General features: G+C 45.6%; 1 protein-coding gene across 2 annotated transcripts in view; it reads right to left on the reverse strand.

The window, feature by feature from the left end:
• Nucleotides 1-24162, reverse strand: part of LOC115154454 (plexin domain-containing protein 2) — a 168601-nt gene that overhangs the window by 77237 nt on the left and 67202 nt on the right. For both annotated transcript variants that reach the window (XM_029700694.1, XM_029700704.1), the window contains exons 3-4: nt 21282-21428; nt 19003-19072 (exon numbers count right to left, since the gene is read on the reverse strand). In XM_029700694.1, coding sequence (XP_029556554.1) covers nt 19003-19072; nt 21282-21428 — 217 coding nt within the window. The remainder of the gene's footprint in view (nt 1-19002; nt 19073-21281; nt 21429-24162) is intronic.

Genomic DNA, 24162 nt, shown 5'->3' on the forward strand with positions numbered 1-24162 from the left:
AGACGGAGAAGGCAGAGAGAGGAGGAGAGAGCGGGATAGAGGGTGAGAGAGAGAAAGAACAAGAAAGAAAGAGAGAGTAAGAGAGAGATGGAGAGACACAGAGACAATGCCAAATAGAGAGGGGGTAGAGGTGAAACAATGAGATTGTTCCATTTTCAGCCCTGTTTATATGGTCTGGTATCAGGGAGTACTGTTCTGTATATTTAAAAAAAAAAAATATTTCACCTTTATTTAATCAGGTAGGCAACTTGAGAACATGTTCTCATTTACAATTGCGACCTGGCCAAGATAAAACAAAGCAGTTCGACAACATACAAAAACACAGAGTTACACATGGAGTAAAACAACATACAATCAATGATGCAGTAGAAAAACTAAGACTATATACAATGTGAGCAAATGATGTGAGATAAGGGAGGTAAAGGCAAAAAAATGCCATGGTGGCAAAGTAAATAAAGTATGGCAAGAAAAACACTGGAATGGTAGATTTGTAGTTTGAAGAAAGTTCAAAGTTAAAATATAAATAATATGGTGCAAAGGAGCAAAATAAATATACTGGAGGAAGCATTATCACAATCTATTGACCAGCCCTTCTACTTTATTGGACATTTTGTCCAAACAAGCCAGTTGTTTCTCCATACTGAGCCTATGTTTAGTTCTGGAGTAATTCCAGAGTTTAAAACAGCTGTCTGGAGCAGCGAGCAGCCAGGATAGAAGGAACACATGCACACACATATATGTCCGACACAAGCATCTGCAGTGTATCTGGCCATTATCTTGTCTTATCTCCAAACAGCGGCAGAGAAAACCACCTCTTCAATTAAGATAGAGGCTGTCCTCATTGTTCCTGTGTAGTCATAATGACAGGGGCTTATGACACACATAGAGAAGGTCTCACTACTGTCTTCCCTTTGGGCATATACTGGTTGAATCAACATTGTTTCCACATAATGTCAATGAAATTACGTTGTACCAATGTGGAATAGACGTTGAATTGATGTCTGTGCCCAGTGGGTGCATACTGAGAGACCACCTTGTGTCTTTCTCCTTCCTCTGTTTGCCTGTTAGTGTGCAAGTGTGTGTGAGTGGAAGAGGATTTAATTAAGTGTGTGTGTGTGTGTGTGTGTGTGCGTGCGTGCGTGTGTGTGTTTACTAGCTGCCTTGTTGTTCCACTGCATCCCACACACTCCTCTGGGGCTTCTGTGATGAGCTTCTACATCAGCCCTGTGGCATCCCCATGAAACAAAGGATTTAACCAAAATGTGCCTGGAGAAAAACAAAGACGACAAGCCCAATACGTGTGTAGAGAGGAATCTGGCGCTGAGGGTGAAATGTGTGTGTGTGTGTGTCCGTATGGGCTGTTTTTTTCAGGGGTGCTGGCCTAGTAAAGACACCACACAGCTGCATTTCTACCTTGGCTCTCTCTGGCAGCTGGGGTTACAGAGGGATCAGATCGCATATCACCACTCTGGTTGTGTCTCAAATGACCACTCTGGTTGTGTCTCAAATTCACTCTGGTCAAAAGTAGTGCACTATATAGGAAATAGGGTGCCATTTGGAACACATATTCTGACAGACAGTGCCTGTCTATCACTACAACCTCCAACCGCCAGACACTGCTCAATGCTTGGCCCTGACAGCACCAGCAACACTTTATAGAACACCACCACCTCTTTTGTTACTTCTGTTATGAGGTGATTCAGATCTAAGTGTTGAAGCAACACATGTTACGTCACCACCTCTTCTGTTACTTCTGTTATGAGGTGATTCAAATCAAAGAGTTGAAGAAACACATCATGTCACGACACCACATCTTATGTCACTTTGTTTTGTGTTGTCGTGTGATTTATTTCAATGTGTCAAATCAAATCAAATGTTATTTGTCAAATGCGCCGAATATAACCTTACAGTGAAATGCTTATTTAAATGCCCTTAACCATCATTGCAGTTTAAGAAGAATACCTAATACCTGTTTAGAAGCCTCTTGGACCAAGACTTCCGCTCCGGTACCGCTTGCCATGCGATAGCAGAGAGAACAGTTTATGACTAGAGTGGCTGGAGTCAACCACCGCCTGGTATAGAGGTCCTGGAAGGCAGGAAGCTTGGCCCCAGTGATGCAGTGGGCCGTACGCACTACCTTCTGTAGTGCCTTGCGGTCGGAGGCCGATCAGTTGCCATACCAGGCAGTGATGTGACATGTCAGGATGCTCTCGATGGTGCAGCTGTAGAACCTTTTGATGATCTGAGGACCCATGCCAAATCTTTTCAGTCTCCTGAGGGGGAATAGGTTTTGTCGTGCCCTCTTCACGACAGTCTTGGTGTAATCGGACTATGTTAGTTTGTTGGTGATGTGGAGGCTAAGGAACTTGAAGCTCTCAACCTGCTCCACTGCAGCCCTGTTGATGAAAATGGGGGCATGCTCGGTCCTCCTTTTCCTGTAGTCCACAATCTCCTTTGTCTTGATCACGTTGAGGGAGAGGTTGATGTCCTTGCACCACACGGTCAGATCTCTGACTAACTCCCTATAGGCTGTCTCGTCGTTGTCGGTGATCAGGCCTACCATTGTTGTGTCATCTGCAAAATTGATGATGGTGTTGGAGTCGTGCCTGGCGACGCAGTCATGAGTGAACAGGGAGTACAGGAGGGGACTGAGTACGCACTCCTGAGGGGCCCCCGTGTTGAGGATCAGCGTGGCGGATGTGTTGTTACCTACCCTTACCACCGGTGGGCAGTCCATCAGGGAGTCCAGGATCCAGTTGCAGAGGGAGGTGTTCAGCCCCAGGGTCCATTAGCTTAGTGATGATCTTTGAGGGTACTATGGTGTTGAATGCTGAGCTGTAGTGAATGAATAGCATTCTCACATGGGTGTTCCTTTTGTCCAGGTGGGAAAGAGCAGTGTTGAGGGCAATAGAGATTGCATCATCTGTGTATCTGTTGGGGAGGAATGCAAATTGGAGTGGGTCTAGGGTTTCTGGGACAATGGTGTTAATGTGAGCCATGACCAGCCTTTCAAAGCACTTCATGGCTACACATGTGAGTGCTTGTCACGTCCTGACCAGTAGAGGGGGTAGTTGGGTCAGGACGTGGCAGAAGGGAGTGTGTGTTTGTTATTGTTTCATTGATTTTGGCCGTGTGACTTCCAATCAAGCACAGCTGTAGAGGGTTGTGGTTGATTGGGAGTCACACATAAGGTGCCTACTTTGCCTTGTGGGGTTGTGGGTGGTTGCTTTTTGCACTGCTTTTATAGCCTGCAGAACTGTCACTGGTGTCACCCTTTTGTGTTGTTCCTGTGGATGCTCTACTCCTTTTGTTTTGGTAATAAAAAGATGAGTATTCACATACCTGCTGCGCCTTGGTCTTCTCTCCATGACAATTGTTGTTACAGAACCACCCACCAAACCAGGACCAAGCAGCAGAAGAGGAGGAAGCCAAAGGAGAAAAAAAGGAGGAATGGACATGGGAGGACGTCCTGGACGGCAAGGGAGCCTACACCTGGGAAGAGATCCTGGCCGGAAGGGATCGCCTCCCATGGGAACAGGTGGAGGCACTCAGGAGAGTGGAGGCAGCTGGACAGAGGAACCAACGGGAATGTTTTGCTGGTACACGACTAGCGTTCAAACCCGAGAGGCAGCCCCAAGATTTTTTTTTTGGGGGGCACACGGGTAGTTTGGCCAGGCCAGGGAAGAGCCGTAAGCCAGCTACCCGTGACTACAGGGAGGTGTGTATGAGGTGGAGGGCGCCATGTTACGCTGTGGTACGCACCATCTCGCCTATACGGACGCACAGCCCAGTTCGCCCAGTACCAGCGCCCCGCAGGTGCCAGGGCAAGGGGAGCATCGAGCCGGAAGGGGTGATGTCAACCCTGCACTCAAGACCGCCAGTGTGCCCTTTCGGTCCGGTGTTTCCCGCTAGACGCACTAGCATGGAGGTGCGTGTCTCCAGGCTGGAGAGTCCAATACCAGCCCCACGCATCAGGAGTCTAGTGCGTCAGCCCAGCCTCGCCAGTCAACAGTCACCAGAGCTGCCCGCCAGTCAACCGTCACCAGAGCTGCCCGCCAGTCAACCGTCACCAGAGCTGCCCGCCAGTCAACCGTCGTCAGAGCTGTCCGCCAGTCAACAGTCGTCAGAGCTGTCCGCCAGTCAACAGTCGTCAGAGCTGTCCGCCAGTCAACAGTCGTCAGAGCTGCCCGCCAGTCAACAGTCGTCAGAGCTGCCCGCCAGTCAACAGTCGTCAGAGCTGCCCGCCAGTCAACAGTCGTCAGAGCTGCCCGCCAGTCAACAGTCGCCAGAGAGGTCAGACTGCGCTGAACTGCCGGAGTGGTCAGACTGCGCTGAACTGCCGGAGTGGCCAGACTGCCCTGAACTGCCGGAGTGGCCAGACTACCCTGAACTGCCAGAGTGGCCAGATTGCCCTGTTCTGCCAGAGTGGCCAGACTGCCCTGTTCTGCCCGAGTGGCCCTCTTGCCCTCCGGTCCAGCCCGAGTGGCCCTCTTGCCCTCCGGTCCAGCCCGAGTGGCCCTCTTGCCCTCCGGTCCAGCCCGAGTGGCCCTCTTGCCCTCCGGTCCAGCCCGAGTGGCCCTCTTGCCCTCCGGTCCAGCCCGAGTGGCCCTCTTGCCCTCCGGCCCAGCCCGAGTGTTCCTCCTGCCTTCCGGCCCAGCCCGAGTGGCCCTCCTGCCTTCCGGCCCAGCCCGAGTGTTCCTCCTGCCTTCCGGCCCAGCCCGAGTGGCCCTCCTGCCTTCCGGCCCAGCCCGAGTGGCCCTCCTGCCTTCCGGCCCAGCCCGAGTGGCCCTCCTGCCTTCCGGCCCAGCCCGAGTGGCCATCCTGCCTTCCGGCCCAGCCCGAGTGGCCCTCCTGCCTTCCGGCCCAGCCCGAGTGGCCCTCCTGCCTTCCGGCCCAGCCCGAGTGGCCCTCCTGCCTTCCGGCCCAGCCCGAGTGGCCCGCATGCCTTCCGACCCAGCCAGAGTGGCCCGCATGTCTTCCGACCCAGCCAGAGTGGTCCGTCTGCCAGGGTCAGCCCGAGTGGTCCGTCTGCCCGGCGCAGCTATCGGCGCCAACAAAGTGGGCGACGCCGAAGGCGGAGCGAGGTCCACGTCCTGCACCTGAACCACCTCCAGGATAGGTGGGTTGGGGAGGGAGGGTGTAGCACAGTGCCGTCGGTGACGGCAGCCACCCTCCCTTCCCTCCCTTATTGTTTAGGTGTTCAATTTTGTTGGGGATTTTCTTGTTTTCCTTTTTTTTAGGTGCATCCCGGCGTCTGCACCTTGAGGGGGGGGTACTGTCACGTCCTGACCAGTAGAGGGGGTAGTTGGGTCAGGACGTGGCAGAAGGGAGTGTGTGTTTGTTATTGTTTCATTGATTTTGGCCGTGTGACTTCCAATCAAGCACAGCTGTAGAGGGTTGTGGTTGATTGGGAGTCACACATAAGGTGCCTACTTTGCCTTGTGGGGTTGTGGGTGGTTGCTTTTTGCACTGCTTTTATAGCCTGCAGAACTGTCACTGGTGTCACCCTTTTGTGTTGTTCCTGTGGATGCTCTACTCCTTTTGTTTTGGTAATAAAAAGATGAGTATTCACATACCTGCTGCGCCTTGGTCTTCTCTCCATGACAACTGTTGTTACAGTGCTACAGGTTGGTAGTCATTTTGGCAGGTTACCTTGGTGTTCTTGGGCACAGGGACTATAGTGGTCTGCTTGAAACATGTTGGTATTACATACTCAGACAGGGAGAGGTTGAAAATGTCAGTGAAGACACTTGCCAGTTGGTCAACGCATGCTCGGAGTACACGTCCTAGTAATCCGTCTGGCCCTGTGGCCTTGTGACTGTTGACCTGTTTAAAGTCCTTACTCACATCGGCTGCAGAAAGAATTATCACACTGTTGTCCGGAACAGCTGAGGATCTCATGCATGTTTCAGTCTTACTAGCCTCAAAGCGAGCATAGAAGTAATTTTGCTCCTCTGGTCGGCTTGTGTCACTGAGCAGCTCTCGGCTGTGCTTCCCTTTGTAGTCTGTAATAGTATGCAAGCCCTGCCACATCGGACGAGTGTCAGAGCCGGTGTAGTACGATTCGATCTTAGTCCTGTGTTGACGCTTTACCTGTTTGATGGTTTGTCGGAGGGCATGGTGGGATTTCTTATATGCTTTTGGGTTAGAGTCCCGCTCCTTGAAAGCGGCAGCTCTACCCTTTAGCTCAGTGCGGAAGAATCCTGGAATGTATTCCAGTCTGTACAAGCAAAACAGTCCTGTAGCTTAGCATCTGCTTCATCTGACCACTTTTTTATTGACCGAGTCACTGGTACTTCCTGCTTTAATTGTATATTGTAAGCAGGAATCAGGAGGATAGAATTATGGTCAGATTTGCCAAATGGAGGGTGAGGGAGAGCATTGTACACGTCTCTGTGTGTGGAGTAAAGGTAGTCTTTTTTTCCCCTCTGGTTGCACATTTAACATGCTTTTAGAAAGGAGGTAAACCAGATTTAAGTTTCCCTGCATTAAAGTCCCCGGCCACTAGGAGCGCCGCCTCTGGATGAGTGTTTTCCTGTTTGCGTATGGCCGTATACAGCTCATTGAGAGCGGTCTTAGTGTCAGCATTGGTTTGTGATGGTAAATAGACAGCTACGAAGAATATTGATGAAAACTCTCTAGGTAGATAGTGTGGTCTACAGCTTATCATGAGATACTCTACCTCAGGCGAGCAAAACCTCGAGACTTCCTTAGATATCGTGCAACAGGTGTTGTTTACAAATATACATAGACTGCTACCCCTTTATTACCAGAGGCTGCTGTTCCATCCTGCCGGTACAGTGTATAACCCGCCAGCTGTATGTTGTTCATGTCGTCTTTCAGCCATGACTCGGTGAAACATAAGATATTACAGTTTTTATTGTCCCATTGGTAGAATATATATGCTATTAGTTCGTCCATTTTATTATCCAGCGATTGTACGTTGGCCAATATTACCAACGACACAGGCAGATTAGCCACTCATCGCCTGATCCTCACAAGGAACCCCAATCTCCTTTTGCAAAACCTCAGTCTCTTTCTGCTGCTAATGGCGGAGATGAGGGCCTGTTCGGGTGTCTGGAGTAAATCCCTCTCGCCCGACTCATTAAAGAAAAATTCTTTGTCCAATTCAAGGTGGGTAATAGCTGTTATGATGTCCAGAATCTCTTTTCGGTCATAAGAGATGGTAGCAGCAACATTATGTACAAAATAAGTTACAAACGATGTGAAAAAATAAACTAAATAGCACGGTTGGTTAACCTGTTATGGTATAGGGGGCAGTATTTTCACGGCCGGATAAAAAACGTACCCGATTTAATCTGGTTACTACTCCTGTCCAGAAACTAGAATATGCATATAATTAGTAGATTCGGATGGAAAACACTCTAAAGTTTCTACAACTGTTTGAATGGTGTCTGTGAGTATAACAGAACTCATATGGCAGGCCAAAACCTGAGAAGATTCTATACAGGAAGTGCCCTGTCTGACAATTTGTTCTCCTTCTAGGGCCTCTCTATCAAAAATACAGCATCTCTGCTGTAACGTGACATTTTTTAAGGCTTTCATTGGCTCTCAGAAGGCGCCAGCAAGTAGAATGAGAGCTCTGTAGTCTCTGGGCGAAAAACAGCAGGAGTTTTTGTGAGTTGTCCTGCTGAGAACAATGACACTGGAGCGCCCGTGCACGAGACGACTCCATTTTTTTCTTTCAGTGTTTGAACAAATACAACGTCGCCCGGTTGGAATATTATCGCTTTTTTACGAGAAAAATAGCATAAAAATGTATTTTAAACAGCGTTTGACATGCTTCGAAGTACGGTAATGGAATATTTAGATATTTTTTGTCACGAAATGCGCTGGCGCGTCACCCTTCGGATAGTGACTTGAACGCACGAACAAAACGGAGCTATTTGGATATAACTATGGATTATTTCGAACCAAAACAAGGCCAAACTTGGTGGGTGTCAAATTAGCTAGCCATGATGGCCGGGCTATGTACTCAGAATTTTGCAAAATGTGCTTTCACCGAAAAGCTATTTTAAAATCGGACACCGCGATTGCATAAAGGAGTTCTGTATCTATAATTCTTAAAATAATTGTTATGTTTTTTGTCAACATTTATCGTGAGTAATTTAGTAAATTCACCGGAAGTTTGTGGTGGGTATGCTAGTTCTGAAAAAAGTTGGTTTTGATATAAATATGTCACATCCTGACCAGCAGAGGGCATAATTGTGTTAGTCTTGGTCAGGATGTGGCAGGGGGTTTGTGTTTGTTAAATGTTGTGTGGGTGATTACCCTCCCAATTGAAGGCAGGTGTGTTGAGTTGCCTTTGATTGGGAGTCCTATATAGGAGTGTGTGTTTTTCTTTGGGGTTGTGGGTAGTTGTCCTTGCACTGCGTTGTATGTGCCTACAAGACTGTTGCTGTCGTCTTTATTGTTTTTGTCCAGTGGATACTTTACTCCTTTTTTTAAATTAAAAAACATGAGTATCCACATACCTGCTGCGCCTTGGTCTTCTCTCCAGTACAACATTTTCTGTGACAAAATATGAACTTGATTGAACAAAACATGCATGTATTGCATGCATGTATTGTTTAACATAATGTCCTAGGAGTGTCATCTGATGAAGATCATCAAAGGTTAGTGCTGGATTTAGCTGTGGTTTTGGTTTTTGTGACATATATGCTTGCTTTGTAAATGGATGTGTGATTATTTTTGGGAGGTTACTCTCCTAACATAATCTAATGTTTTGCTTTCATTGTAAAGCCTTTTTGAAATCGGACAATGTGGTTAGATAAAAGAGAGTCTTGTCTTTAAAATGGTGTAAAATAGTCATATGTTTGAGAAATTGAAGTTTTTGCATTTTTGAGGTATTTGTAATTCGTGCCACGCTCTACCATTGGATATTAGTGAGGAGTTCCGCTAGCGGAACAGCAGCCATCCTCTCCAGCGCCATTATAAAGTCTCTGTCTTCAGTGTGTTTGTCTATTTGATTACTTGGACACAGCTCTACTCTAAAAACCTCTGTACTGACACTCTCCTCTCCACTATCTGACTGCAGGTAGGACCATACAGTTGCTGTCAGAAGTTTACATACACCTTAGCCAAATACATTTAAACACAGTTTTTCACAATTCCTGACATTTAATCCTAGTAAACATTCCGGTCTTAGGTCAGTTAGGATCACCACTTTATTTGAAGAATTTGAATGTCAGAATAAAAGTAGAGAGAATGTTTTATTTCAGCTTTTATTTCTTTCAACACATTCCCAGTGGGTCAGAAGTTTACATACACTCAGTTAGTATTTGGTAGCATTGCCTTATAATTGTTTAACTTGGGTCAAACATTTCGGGGAGCCTTCCACAAACTTCCCACAATAAGTTGGTATAATTTTGGCCCATTCCTCCTGACAGAGCTGGTGTAACTGAGTCAGGTTTGTAGGCCTCCTTGCTCAAACACGCTTTTTCAGTTCTGCCCACAAATGTTCTATAGTTTTGAGGTCAGGGCTTTGTGATGGCCACTCCAATACCTGGACTTTGTTGTCCTTAAGCCATTTTGCCACAACTTTGGAAGTATGCTTGGGGTCATTGTCGATTTAGAAGACCCATTTGCGACCAAGCTTTAACTTCCTGACTGATGTCTTGAGATGTTGCTTCAAAATATCCACATATTTTTCCTGCCTCATGATGCCATCTATTTTGTGAAGTGCACCAGTCCCTCCTGCAGCAAAGCACCCCCACAACATGATGCTGCCACCCCGTGCTTCACGGTCGGGATGGTGTTCTTCGGCTTGCAAGCCTCCCCCTTTTTCCTCCAAACATAACAATGGTCATTATGGCCAAACAGTTATATTTTTGTTTCATCAGACCAGAGGACATTTCTCCAAAAAGTACGATCTTTGTCCCCATGTGCGGTTACAAACCGTAGTCTGGCTTTTTTATGGCGGTTTTGGAGCAGTGGCTTCTTCCTTGCTGAGCGGCCTTTCAGGTTATGTCGATATAGGACTCGCTTTACTGTGGATATAGATATTTTTGAACCCATTTCCTCCAGCATCTTCACGAGATCCTTTGCTGTTTTTCTGGGATTTATTTGCAATTTTCACACCAAAGTACGTTCATCTCTAGGAGACAGAACGCGTCTCCTTCCTGAGCGGTATGACGGCTGCGTGGTCCCATGGTGTTTATACGTGCGTACAATTGTTTGTACAGTGAACGTGGTACCTTCAGGCGTTTGGAAATTGCTCCCAAGGATGAACCAGACTTGTGGTCTACAATTTTTTTTCTGAGGTCTTGGCTGATTTCTTTTGATTTTCCCATGATGTCAAGCAAAGAGGCACTAAGTTTGAAGGTAGGCCTTGAAATAGATCCACAGGTACACCTCCAATTGACTCAAATTATGCCAATTAACCTATCAGAAGCTTCTAAAGCCATGACATAATTTTCTGAAATTCTCCAAGGTGTTTAAAGGCACAGTCAACTTAGTGTATGTAAACTTCTGACCCACTGGAATTGTGAATTATAAGTGAAATAATCTGTCTGTAAACAATTGTTGGAAAAATGACTTGTGTCATGTACAAAGTATACTTTCCCAAACTATAGTTTGAAAGAAATTTGTGGAGTTGTTGAAAAACGAGTTTTAATGACTCCAACCTAAGTGTATGTAAACTTCCGACTTCAACTGTATGTCTCCTCTCATAGACCTACACCATGCCACACTGACGGAAAGGATAACACTCACAGGAAGAAAACACGATTACAATGGAGGGAAGTGTGTGGTTGGAGAAGGGCAGGGCCAGGAGGGGGAAAAGTCTAGCTAAATGGATTGATAGGCTGGGAGGTGGAGCAGTAGTGGATGGAGAGGGGAATGAAGGGAGGGGTAGACACTGAAACGGAGGTGTTTGAGCTCGGATTTACAGAGGCAGAGTTCTGGGGCCTGCCGTTCCTCCTCTCCTCCTTCACACCGTCTCTGTCTGAAGGACTCTTTATCTCCTCTGGGCTAGCTGCTAGCTGCTAACAGCCTCTATGCTGTATGTGTCCCATATGGCACCCTTTCCCATTTATAGTGCCAAAAGTTGCACACTACATAGGGAATAAGGTTCCATTTGGGATGCACCCCTATTCATCTCTCATCAGCACAACACTTTTCTGGCAGTTCTGTGCTTTACAAGCTAGCTCTGAGGTAGTGGGATATACTGTAGCTAGGGAAGAACATTCACTTTGCCCAATAATAGTAATTTGTCCTATAAAGGTCAATAATAAATCAAGAAAATGATATATTCGGATGATGATGACGATGATGATGATAATAATCATAATGATGATGATGCTGATTTATATTTCTACCATTATTATAACAGTCTAATGTGAGCAGACGTTGTTGGAATAGTTGGGTATGGTTTACTCATGACTCTTTGATGTGATAATTGCCACTGCAGACGTTGTGGTTTCACCCTCCTTCTCAGTGGAAAATACTCCTCATCCTCCCTCCTCCCTAGTGCTGTTGGAACATTTACTAACACACTCGCCTCTGTTCTAACGTGTCTGACTCGCTCTGGTCTGTTACACACACGCTTGCACACACACTTGTTCATACTGTCATATCACTCCTAACACACATGTATATCAATAGGTTATTATTACAGCACTTGGCAGTGTAGGTCATTTTCCAAGTCCAAACCCTGGTCTGGTTTTTCCCTGCACTATGTAGGGAATATGGAGCCATTTGGGATGCATCCCAGGACTGGTTGGTATTGCTGAGTGTTGGGGACTGGGAGTGGTGGTGGTTTCCCCCCCAAGTCTAGCAGGCTGGCCATTGATGCTGATGCTGTTGTAGGTGGTTTTGTACCAACTGCCCGGAGGACTTGTGCTGAGGGCTGTTGGTGGTTTTGTACTGCGGTCTGTGTCAGACGGGGGTTTTTAATCCTCCCTCAGTTCGTTTGTCTACAGACTGAGGAGGCAAGATAAAGATGGCGCCAGAGGGGATGGCTGCCGTTTTTTTGTATCGTTTGTAACTTATTTTGTACGTAATGTTGCTGCTACCATCTCTTATGACCGAAAAGAGATTCTGGACATCAGAACAGCTATTACCCACCTTGAATTGGACAAAGAATTTTTCTTTAATGAGTCGGACGAGAGGGATTTACTCCAGACACCCGAACAGGCCCTCATCTCCATCATTAGCAGCAGAAAGAGACTGAGGTTTTGCAAAAGGAGATCAGGGTGCCTTGTGAGGATCCGGCGACAGTGGCTAATCTGCCTTTGCCAACGGTACTATTGGCTAACGTACAATCGCTGGATAACAAAGTGGACGAACTACAAGCACGTATATCCTTAAAACGTAATATCTTATGTTACACCGAGTCGTGGCTGAATAATGACATGAATAACATACAGCTGACGGGTTATACACTGTATCGGCAGGAACGGCAGAACAGCAGCCTCTGGTAATAAAGGGGTGGCTGTTGCAAGATATCTAAGGAAGTCTCGAGGCTTTGCTCGCCTGAGGTAGAGTATCTCATAATAAGCTGAAGACCACACTATCTACCTAGAGAGTTTTCATCTATATTCTTCGTAGCTGTCTATTTACCAGCACAAACCGATGCTGGCACTAAGATCACACTCAATGAGCTGTGTATGGCCATAAGCAAACAGGAAAACGCTCATCCAGAGACGGCGCTCCTAGTGGCCGGGGACTTTAATGCAGGGAAACTGAAATCAGTTTTTCCTCATTTCTACCAGCATGTTAAATGTGCAACCAGAGGGGAAAAAAAGACCACCTTTACTCCACACACAGAAACATGTACAGAGCTCTCCCTCACCCTCCATTTGGCAAATCTGACCATAATTCTATCCTCCTGATTCCAGCTTACAAGCTAAAATTAATGCAGAAAGCACAAGTTACTCTGTCAATAAAAAAGTGGTCAGATAAAGCAGATGCTAAGCTATAGGACTGATTTTGCTAGCACAGACTGGAATATGTTCCGGGATTCTTTACGATGGCTTTGAGGAGTGCACCACATCAGTCACTGGCTTCATCAATAAGTGCATTGATGACGATGTCCCCACAGTGACCGAATATGCAGTCGTGGCCAAAGGTTTTGAGAATGACACAAATATTAATTTCCACAAAGACTGCTGATTCAGTCTTTAGACATTTTTGTCAGATGTTACTATGGAATACTGAAGTATAATTACAAGCATTTCATAAGTGTCAAAGGCTTTTATTCACAATTACATGAAGTTGATGCAAAGAGTCAATATTTGCAGTGTTGACCCTTCTTTTTCAAGACCTCTGCAATCCGCCCTGGCATGCTGTCAATTAACTTCTGGGCCACATCCTGACTGATGGCAGCCCATTCTTGCATAATCAATGCTTGGAGTTTGTCAGAACTTGTGGGGTTTTGTTTGTCCACCCGCCTCTTGAGGATTGACCACAAATTCTCAATGGGATTAAGGTCTGGGGAGTTTCCTGGCCATGGACCCAAAATATCAATGTTTTGTTCCCCGAGCCACTTACTTATCACTTTTGCCTTATTGCAAGGTGTCCCATCATGCTGGAAAAGGCATTGTTCATCACCAAACTGTTCCTGGATGGTTGGGAGAAGTTGCTCTCGGCGGATATGTTGGTACCATTCTTTATTCATGGCTGTGTTCTTTGGCAAAATTGTGAGTGAGCCCACTCCCTTGGCTGAGAAGCAACCCCACACATGAATGGTCTCAGGATACTTTACTGTTGGCATGACACAGGATTGATGGTAGCACTCACCTTGTCTTCTCCGGACAATAATTTTTTCTGGATGCCCCAAACAATCGGAAAGGGGATTCATCAGAGAAAATGACTTTACCCCAGTCCTCAGCAGTACAATCCCTGTACCTTTTGCAGAATATCAGTCTGTCCCTGATGTTTTTCCTGGAGAGAAGTGGCTTCTTTGTTGTCCTTCTTGACACCAAGCCATCCTCCAAAAGTCTTCGCCTCACTGTGATGAGGTGAGATGCACTCACACCTGCCTGCTGCCATTCCTGAGCAAGCTCTGCACTGGTGGTGCCCCGATCCCGCAGCTGAATCAACTTTAGGAGACCGTCCTGACACTTGCTGGACTTTCTTGGGTGCCCTGAAGCGTTCTTCACAATAATTGAACCACCCTCCTTGAAGTTCTTGATGATCTGATAAATGGTTGATTTAGGTGCAATCTTACTGGCAGCAATATCCTTGACTATGAAGCCCTTTTTTGTGCAAAGCAATGATGACGGCACATGTTTCCTTGCAGGTAACCATGGTTGACAGAGGAAGAACAATGATGACGGCACGTGAAGCTTCCAGTCTGTTCTTCAAACTCAATCAGCATGACAGAGTGATCTCTAGCCTTGTCCTCGTCAACACTCACACCTGTGTTAATGAGAGAATCACTGACATGATGTCAGCTGGTCCTGTTGTGGCAGGGCTGAAATGCAGTGGAAATGTTTTTTGGGGATTCAGTTCATTTGCATGGCAAAGAGGGACTTTGCAATTAATTGCAATTCATCTGATCATTCTTCATAACATTCTAGATTATATTCAAATTGCCATCATGCAAACTGAGGCAGCAGACTTTGTGAAAATTAATATGTGTCATTCTCAAAACTTTTGGCCATGACTGTACATGCCCCAACCAGAAGCCATGGATCACAGGCAACATCCGTACTGAGCTAAAGGGTAGCTGCCGCTTTCAAGGAGCGGGACTCTAACCCGGAAGCTTATAAGAAATCCCACTATGTCCTTCGACGAACCATCAAACAGGTAAAGCATCAATACAGGACTAAGATGAAATTGTGCTACACCGGCTCCGACACTCGTTGGATATGGCAGGGCTTGCAAACTATTACAGACTACAAAGGGAAGCACAGCCGAGAGCTGCCCAGTGACACGAGCCAACCAGCCGAGCTAAATTACTTCTATGCTTGCTTCGAGGCAAGTAACACTGAAACATGCATGAGAGCATCAGCTGTTCCGGACGACTGTGTGATAACGCTCTCCACAGCCAATGTGAGTAAAGCCTTTAAACAGGTCAACAATCACAAGGCCACAGGGCCAGACGGATTACCAGGACCTGTACTCCGAGCATGCGCTCAGCAAGTGTCTTCACTGACATTTTCAACCTCTCCTTGTTGGAGTCTGTAATACCAACATGTTTCAAGCAGAGCACCATAGTCCCTGTGCCCAAGAACACTAAGGTAACCTGCCTAAATGACTACCAACCGGTAGCACTCACATCTGTATCCATGAAGTGATTTGAAAAGCTGGTCACGGCTCACATCAACACCACCATCCCAGAAACCCTAGATCTACTCCAATTTGCATTCCTCCCCAACAGATCCACAGATGATGCAATCATTATTGCACTCCACATTGCCCTTTCCCACCTGGACAAAAGGAACACCTACAGTGGGGGAAAAAAGTATTTGATCGCCTGCTGATTTTGTACGTTTGCCCACTTACAAAGAAATGATCAGTCTATAATTTTAATGGTAGGTTTATTTGAACAGTGAGAGACAGAATAACCACAAAAAAATCAAGAAAAACACATGTCAAAAATGTAAAAAAATGATTTGCATTTTAATGAGGGAAATAAGTATTTGACCCCTCTGCACAACATGACTTAGTACTTGGTGGCAAAACCCTTGTTGGCAACCAGAGGTCAGACGTTTCTTGTAGTTGGCCACCAGGTTTGCACACATCTCAGGAGGGATTTTGTCCCACTCCTCTTTGCAGATCTTCTCCAAGTCATTAAGGTTTCGAGGCTGACATTTGACAACTCGAACCTTCAGCTCCCTCCACAGATTTTCTATGGGATTAAGGTCTGGAGACTGGCTAGGCAACTCCAGGACCTTAATGTGCTTCTTCTTGAGCCACTCCTTTGTTGCCTTGGCCATGTGTTTTGGGTCATTGTCATGCTGGAATACCCATCCACGACCCATTTTCAATGCCCTGGCTGAGGGAAGGATGTTCTCACCCAAGATTTGACGGTACATGGCCCCGTCCATCGTCCCTTTGATGCGGGGAAGTTGTCCTGTCCCCTTAGCAGAAAAACACCCCCAAAGCATAATGTTTCCACCTCCATGTTTGACGGTGGAGATGGTGTTCTTGGGGTCATAGGCAGCATTCCTCCTCCTCCAAACACGGCGAGTTGAGTTGATGCCAAAGAGCTCCATTTTGGTCTCATCTGACCACAACACTTTCACCAGTTGTCCACTGAATCATTCAGATGTTCATTGGCAAACTTCAGACGGGCATGTATATGTATTCTTGAGCAGGGGGACCTTGCGGGCGCTGCAGGATTTCAGTCCTTCACAGCGTAGTGTGTTACCAATGGTTTTCTTGGTGACTATGGTCCCAGCTGCCTTGAGATCATTGACAAGATCCTCCCGTGTAGTTCTGGGCTGATTCCTCACCGTTCTCATGATCATTGCAACCCCACGAGGTGAGATCTTGCATGGAGCCCCAGGCCGAGGGATATTGACAGTTCTTTTGTGTTTCTTCCATTTGCGAATAATCACACCAAATGTTGTCACCTTCTCACCAAACTGCTTGGCGATGGTCTTGTAGCCCATTCCAGCCTTGTGTAGGTCTACAATCTTGTCCCTGACATTCTTGGAGAGCTCTTTGGTCTTGGCCATGGTGGAGAGTTTGGAATCTGATTGATTGCTTCTGTGGACAGGTGTCTTTTTTACAGGTAACAAGCTGCGGTTAGGAGCACTCCCTTTAAGAGTGTGCTCCTAATCTCAGCTCGTTACCTGTATGAAAGACACCTGGGAGCCAGAAATCTTTCTGATTGAGAGGGGGTCAAATACTTATTTCCCTCATTAAAATGCAAATCAATTTATACGATTTTTGACATGCGTTTTTCTGGATATTTTTGTTATTATTCTGTCTCTCACTGTTCAAATAAACCTACCATTAAAATTATAGACGGATCCTTTCTTTATCAGTGGGCAAACGCCCAAAATCAGCAGGGGATCAAATCCCTTTTCCCCCACTGTATGTGAAAATGCTATTCATTGACTACAGCTCAGCGTTCAACACCACAGCGCCCTCAAAGCTCATCACTAAGCTAAGGACCCTGGGACTAAACACCTCCCTCTGCAACTGGATCCTGGACTTCCTGACAGACTGCCCGCCGGTGGTAAGGGTAGGTAACAACACATCCGCCAAGCTGATTCTCAACACAGGGGCCCCTCAGGGGTGTGTGCTCAGTCTCCTCCTGTACTCCCTGTTCACTCATGACTGCATGGCCAGGCACGACTCCAACACCATCATCAAGTTTTCTGGCGACATAACAGTAGTAGGCCTGATCACCGACAACGACAAGACAGCCTATAGGGAGGAAGTGCAAGGACAACAACCTTTCCCTCAACTTGATCAAGACAAAGGAGATTGTGGACTACAGGAAAAGGAGGACCGAGCACGCCCCCATTCTCATCGACGGGGCTGTAGTGGAGCAGGTTGAGAGCTTCAAGTTCCTTGGCGTACACATCACCAACAAACTAACATGGTGCAAGCACACCAAGACAGTCGTGAAGAGGGCACGACAAAACCTATTCCCTCTCAGGAGATTTGGCATGGGTTCTCAGATCCTCAAAAGGTTCTACAGCTGCACCATTGAGAGCATCCTGACAGGTTGCATCACTGCCTGGTATGGCAACTAATCGGCCTCCGAACGCACGACACTACAGAGAGTAGTGCGTCCGGCCCAGTACATCACTGGGGCCAAGCTTCCTGCCTTCCAGGACCTCTATACCAGGCGGTGTCAGAGGAAGGCCCTAAAAATTGTCCAGCCACCCCAGTCATAGACTGTTCTCTCTGCTACCGCACAGCAAGCGGTACCGGAGCGCCATGTCTAAGTCCAATTGGCTTCTAAACAGCTTCTACCCCCAAGCCATAAGACTCCTGAACATCTAATAAAATAGCTACCCAGACTATTTGCATTGCCCCCCCCTTTAAGCTGCTGCTACTCTGTTATTATCTATGCATAGTCACTTTAATAACTCTACCTACATGTACATAATTACCTCAATTACCTCGACTAACCGGTGCCCCCGTACCGGTACACCCTGTATATAGCCTGGCTATTGTTATTTTACTGCTGTTCTTTAATTATTTGTTACTTTTATTTATTATTATTTTTTTTTTATTTTTTCTTAAAACTTCATTGTTTGTTATGGGCTGGTAAGTAAGCATTTCACTGTAAGGTTGTATTCAGCGCATGTGACAAATTATATTTGATTTGATTTGAAAATTACTTGTTTGACCCTTTGCACTTCTCAGCATTCTGATCTCAATCACATACACACAGCATCTCAGACACACACACAAACACAAACATTAGTGACACAAACAGTTAACACAAATACAAAGTCGAAGACACAAGCACGCAAACACACCATTATCTACAGTGTCGCCAGAATAAATGCTTCTGTCCACCAGATAATGATTTCTCTAAACTCATTACATACTCTTCTCAGCCGTGGAACAATAAGTGAATGGCTGTTCACAGGGTTGGTTAACTCTGGAGACTACTTTGGTGTCTACAGAGTTAGGAGGTAAATCAACCTTTAACTTCCTTGCACCCTAAGTTCGGGAATTATTTCCAAAAGACGTTTCAATTGGATGCTTAGGTGTCCCTAGGGCAATTCAGACAGCTGTCTGAGGATTTTTATAACAAATAATATTTTGTATTTATTTAACTGTGTTTTATATTTTAATGTGTATTTAATGTGTATATTTATGTTTATCTATACCTGCCTATTGATGTGTTTGTTTTGTATTGTGCGGGGCTCATTTGCAAAAGAGACTTTAGTCTCAGTATGACTTAATAAAGGTTAATAATAATAATATGCTATGTAAAATTCCAATGCTAAGCAAAAAAATGAAAACCAAGCACACACACACACCATTTCACCTCTGCTAGCATCAATTCCATCTCCTTCAATTACGTCAACACTGTAGCTCAGGAAGAGGTTGTTCACTTACCACCAGTTGCCACGGTGAGATCATGCAGGAAATGTCCATAGAAGGGAAAATCGAAGGAAAGATTTACTCTCTGCATGAAAAAAAACACAGATGACGCAGGTCAGAAAGAGAGCTCCAAAAAGACAGAAAGATTCTCACTAGAATTAAACTTCAGTCAGAGATAGAAGGTGTAGAGAAAGAGGCACTCAGGAGAGACAATTCCTAAGTTCTACCTTTTTCAGTCCTTGTGGTAGTTGACTTTAAATTTGACCACAAGCAAAGTTGTGAATTGTTTTTAAGCAAATGTAAAACTCCCAGGATAAAATACACCATTGTGGTTATGAAAAGAAAGCATTTATGAGTTTCATAGACCTTCATGAAGCTTGATGAAACATGTTTCCCCAATGGAAAACCTTTTTTTCCCCAAGAGCAGACTCAGCCTAGAGCTCGAACATAAAAGTAGATGTATTTGTCAGTCATTTTTCAATAACATTTTCTGTTCAAAACAAGATTAGTACTAAAATGTGTTGATAACAACCAGCAAAAAAAGCCTGAATGAGCCGACTACAGTATATTCCTAGTAAGGTATAACATCTATAGATATCTGAATTCATATGCTATTTGGATTTTACAGTCTACCACACTGTTTGGGACTATTACTGTGTTAGAGTAACTGAATCGATTATAGTGACAAGGTGAATGTTTACAGCACTGCTTTGAGGCAGCAGGACACTACAATCACTTGAGTCAGTACAGTACTCTATCATGGCCTGCGTCCCAAATGGCACCCTATTCCCTAGTGCACTCCTTTTGATCACGGCCCATTCTGGTCAAAAGTAGGGCACTGTGCAGGGAATAGGATGACATTTGGGACGTATACATGTTGTCTCTATAGCATATGCTGTGTATGATAGAGAATAGAGAGCATAACTCCATGGTTAACACAGCTACATGATCCAGGATTCAACCAGGGGGAGTAATGCTGCGGCCCACCACAGTCAATTACTATGACTAAACACAGTCGTTCAACAACCGAGCTTCTTTGCTTCATTTTGATGAACTCGACCTCTGTGGGTTTTTTTTTTTTTTTACGAGCCTATTGGCTGATTATGCTATGTGGGTATTCCAACAAGTTGGGACTGGCACAACATAGTGCCAGAAATCAACACTACAAATACTGAGACACATTTCTGCCACCCCTAGCCCCCTCATGGTGACCTCTGTGGGTGTCTCCCAAATGGCACCATATTTCCTATATAGTGCACTATGTTTGACCTATGGGCTCTGGAGAAAAGTAGTGCCCTGGACAGTGAAGGTCCTTGTTTTGTCTGAATGGGGTTTGGTACAGCCGGCTGCGCTGGCTGGCACTGATATCCCCAGGGCAAATGGCCTGTGCCTGATGTGATGTAGCGCTCAATTTAGCCTGTTTCTCTCCCTCTCCTCTTCTCTCCTGCCTCAATGACCATTCACTTTCGAATGACAGAGGGAAGGAAAGAGGGGAGCATTTATGTCCAGCATCAACATATTGATTCTCTGGACACAGCCAAAGTCTGAGCGTAGTCTATGTCCCAAATAACCCTATTCCCAATGTAGTGCACTACCAGGGCCAATAGTTTAAAGGTAGTGCACTATGTAGGGAAGAGGATGCCATTTGGGACACAAGCCGGAGAAAACTTCCCAATCCCACTTCCGCTCTTCTTTCACTGTGGAAGAAGAAGAAAAGCTGCCCTCTTCTGTTAAAAGGGAAACTGTGCCCCAGTTTGTATAGTTCAATCCATCATCTAGTGATTGAAGGTGGATGGGGAGAATACACAATGTGCAAATCCAGTCTGTCTTTATTTGTTGTGGTCGGGCCACTCTCCCATTGTTAACCCCGGTTACACTTTTCTAAGTGACTTCATCCACCTTCCTCCCTCTTGTCATGCCACCCTTTTCTCTGTCTCCTGACCGTACAAGGCCCTGTGATGCAAAGCCCAAAGCATCTGGGAGACCTCAGCAGTCTGCGCTTCACACGGTGCACCTGTTCGCGCAGAGATAGTGTGCTCCGGAGTGAAGTTTTTCTAGGTACAGATCTAGGATCTTCCCCCAATCCTAACCTTAACTATTAGTGGGGGAATGCAAAACTGACCCAAGATCAGCGTCTAGGGGCAACTTCCCCCTACTGCTGCAGGCGTTCATCTCCCCCTGCAGAGTCTGACCAATGCCCCAAAACATGCCCAAATGATGCCAGTCTATATGATATCATACAACTTCAAGGTGTCTACACTTTTAATCAGAATCTGAGAGGAAGGTTTTCTTACCGCAGCTTGCCTGTGAGTGTTGGACAGGATGCCATGGATCTTCACCTTCTCCTTGTCCATCTGGTCAACGTTTACCCACAAGTCCTTGCTCATGGGGTCCGTGGGGCCGTAGGTCTTTGATGTGTAGTAGTTGTGATCTGTGTCCTCCTGTTGGACGCAAAACAAAAGCACTGATTGGTTACACTTTATTTGGAGTGTCCCTTTACAGACGGTCTATAGAAGTTCTATTAGAACCAACAAAAGCATCCATTCAATAAGTTACCATTTGTCGATAGCAAGATAGTAAGAGACGAGAGTTGTTGCTCGTAGTGTGGGATTTAAGAAAGGCAAAGCGCTAAAACGTGGTTGGGTAGGGAGTGATAGTAGTGAATGAAAGTGGATGTAGCCCTGTGCTCAGGGTGACTTATTCAAATTGAGCCTCTGCTCCTCCATGTACATTAACTCAGCTTTATGATGCGACATGCTGTAGCAAGACAGGAACATCTCTATTTCTTTTTTTCTCACTCTTTCTCTCCCCTCTCCTCTTTTCTATCCCATGCTCTCTCTCTCTCCCTTTGCTGCTCAGACCCTAACAGACTAAATCAAATCTCTCCTCTGCACACATTCTGTCCGAGGCAATTTCCAAACCCAGACAAATTCTTTCCAAACTTTAATTGAATTTAGACATCCACTCAACAATCTCTCGATGTATTGTTATTGTGCAGTACATATCAAATTCATATAGACTATCACTAACAACCATGGAATAATATTATTATACAGCATTCATTTATAGGAACTTATTCCTACATCTCATTAGGAGAAATCAGCTTTATTTCATTTTTTTTACTTTTACCCCTTTTCCTACCCAATTGGTAGTTCCAGTCTTGTCCCATCGAAGCAACTCCCCTACAGACTCGGGAGAGGCGAAGGTCAAGGAGTCCGCTGCGCCACTCGGGAGGCCCAGAATTCAGCTTTTCAATTAACATTACTTTTGTTGACAGGTACTGTCTATGGAACAATAAGGTTGTGTAGGCTTGCATGGCTTTTGAATATTATCTGCATAAAACATGGAAGACTAGTCTGAAATGATAACAGTTACAGTTAAATGTTTGACTACCATTGTAATTGAGTAAAAACTGTAGAACTGAATTGGTATCCTTGATACCTTGGAACAATGATATTGTATGTGTGTGTGTGTGTGTGTGTGTGTGTGAGTGTGTGTGAGTGTGTGTGTGAGTGTCTGTGTTCTGTAGCCTTCTTCACTCAGAAGTGGTCGTAATGGCAGCTAATCAAATTAGGACAGCCAGAAAGCATGACTTCCTGCACTCCTAAAAGCCTGGCCCATAGGTTAATGGAGTGCAAAAGGCCCGTTCACGTTTTTTAACGGACACATTCATGAGAGCTTTTACGAGCGATGTGGACGCTGCACGACTCCTTTTACTGTTTCCTGTATGGAGTAAGCCGAACGCCCTGCACTGGACCCATATCTCTGCCTGCGTCCCAACTGGCACGCTATTATGTATATAGTGGACTACTTTTGACCAGGGCCCATATAAGAGATAGGGTGTCATTTGGGACAGACCCTCTAACAGCTGGTAGAACGTTTTTTTAATGGGACATCTTCTCTGGGCCTCTCGTAAACCCCAAATACAAAATATTCCCTATCATCCCCTGGCCAAAAGTAGTGTAAGATGCTTTCGACTATAGACAGGTGAAATGTTGTTTACAAAGACACCATAACCGGTCTCTCCAAATGACAAGTCAGCAGGCATCATTCCAAACAAAGACAACATCTTAGAAAATATGCTGAATCTCTACTTTGTACTTCGTTATTGTGGGTTGAAAAACGATAATATTCAGCAGCTTTGGAAGTTGCCCAATTGTGTTGCTTGGAGAGAGAGAGGAGGTTTTTCAACTGACCTCTATCAGACTGATAAGTAGGACATGCTGAGCTTTGTGCTTCCTCTGATAATATAAACATTGTGGTGTGTGTGTGTGTGTGCATGTGTATCACTGAGGTGGGCTAATCAAAGAGCTGTGAGAAACACTACATGAATTAAACAAACACAAATAACTCTCAACTCTTTCATTGAAAATAAACACTTCATATTATTTTCCTTGGAGAACAGTAATCTGAAAGATGTGTGGGCCTCAATACAACCCATGATGTAATACTAGAGTGTAGAATAGAGTGAGAGTGTTCTGGCTTTACGCAGCCCTGGTGGGATTAATACATATTAAAACCTCTTAATTCAAGCTAGGCATCACAGATGGAATATTGCTTTTGATTAGTTGGTCGAGCTTAAACACACGTCACCAAAGTTGTTGAATCACATTTGCGAGCGACCCGTGCAGACAAAGCTTGTTAGGAAAACAAACACCCTTTAGTAGCCAGTCAGGCTTACTCAGCAGATTTGTTTCGGGGGTTCGGAAACAAGGACGCTTGTAAAACAAAAGAAAACGAGTACTGCTAGACACAAACAGAGCCTTGTTACGTTTCCTACTAATCAGAACAAGATGTGTTGGCTATTTCAGGCCATCTTTGGGGAGGAGGAGAGGACAGAAGGAGGGAGGAACTCCTTGGAGGTGAGAGGGGGCCAGCTGGCTGTTCTCGCCCCAGTTTCCCCTCCCCTTCCCTGGGGTGGAGGGATCAGAGGGTTGGAAAGGCTGCCATCCTCCAGCTGGGCGTCAGGGGGAGGCAAAGAGGGACGATGGATGCCAAGGTCAGAGAGCAGAGACACGAGGGGGTACATAGATGGGGTGGATGGGAATAGGTTCAAAAGGTCATAGGAAAGATGGCGGAGCATTTGACCCATTCATTTTAACCAGAATTCCTATGTACTGTTTGTTATATTGTGTATGCCTGCAGGCTGAGAAATATATATATCCTGACAGATAG

Source organism: Salmo trutta, chromosome 2 (assembly GCF_901001165.1).
Source record: "Salmo trutta chromosome 2, fSalTru1.1, whole genome shotgun sequence".
Lineage (NCBI taxonomy): Eukaryota > Metazoa > Chordata > Actinopteri > Salmoniformes > Salmonidae > Salmo > Salmo trutta.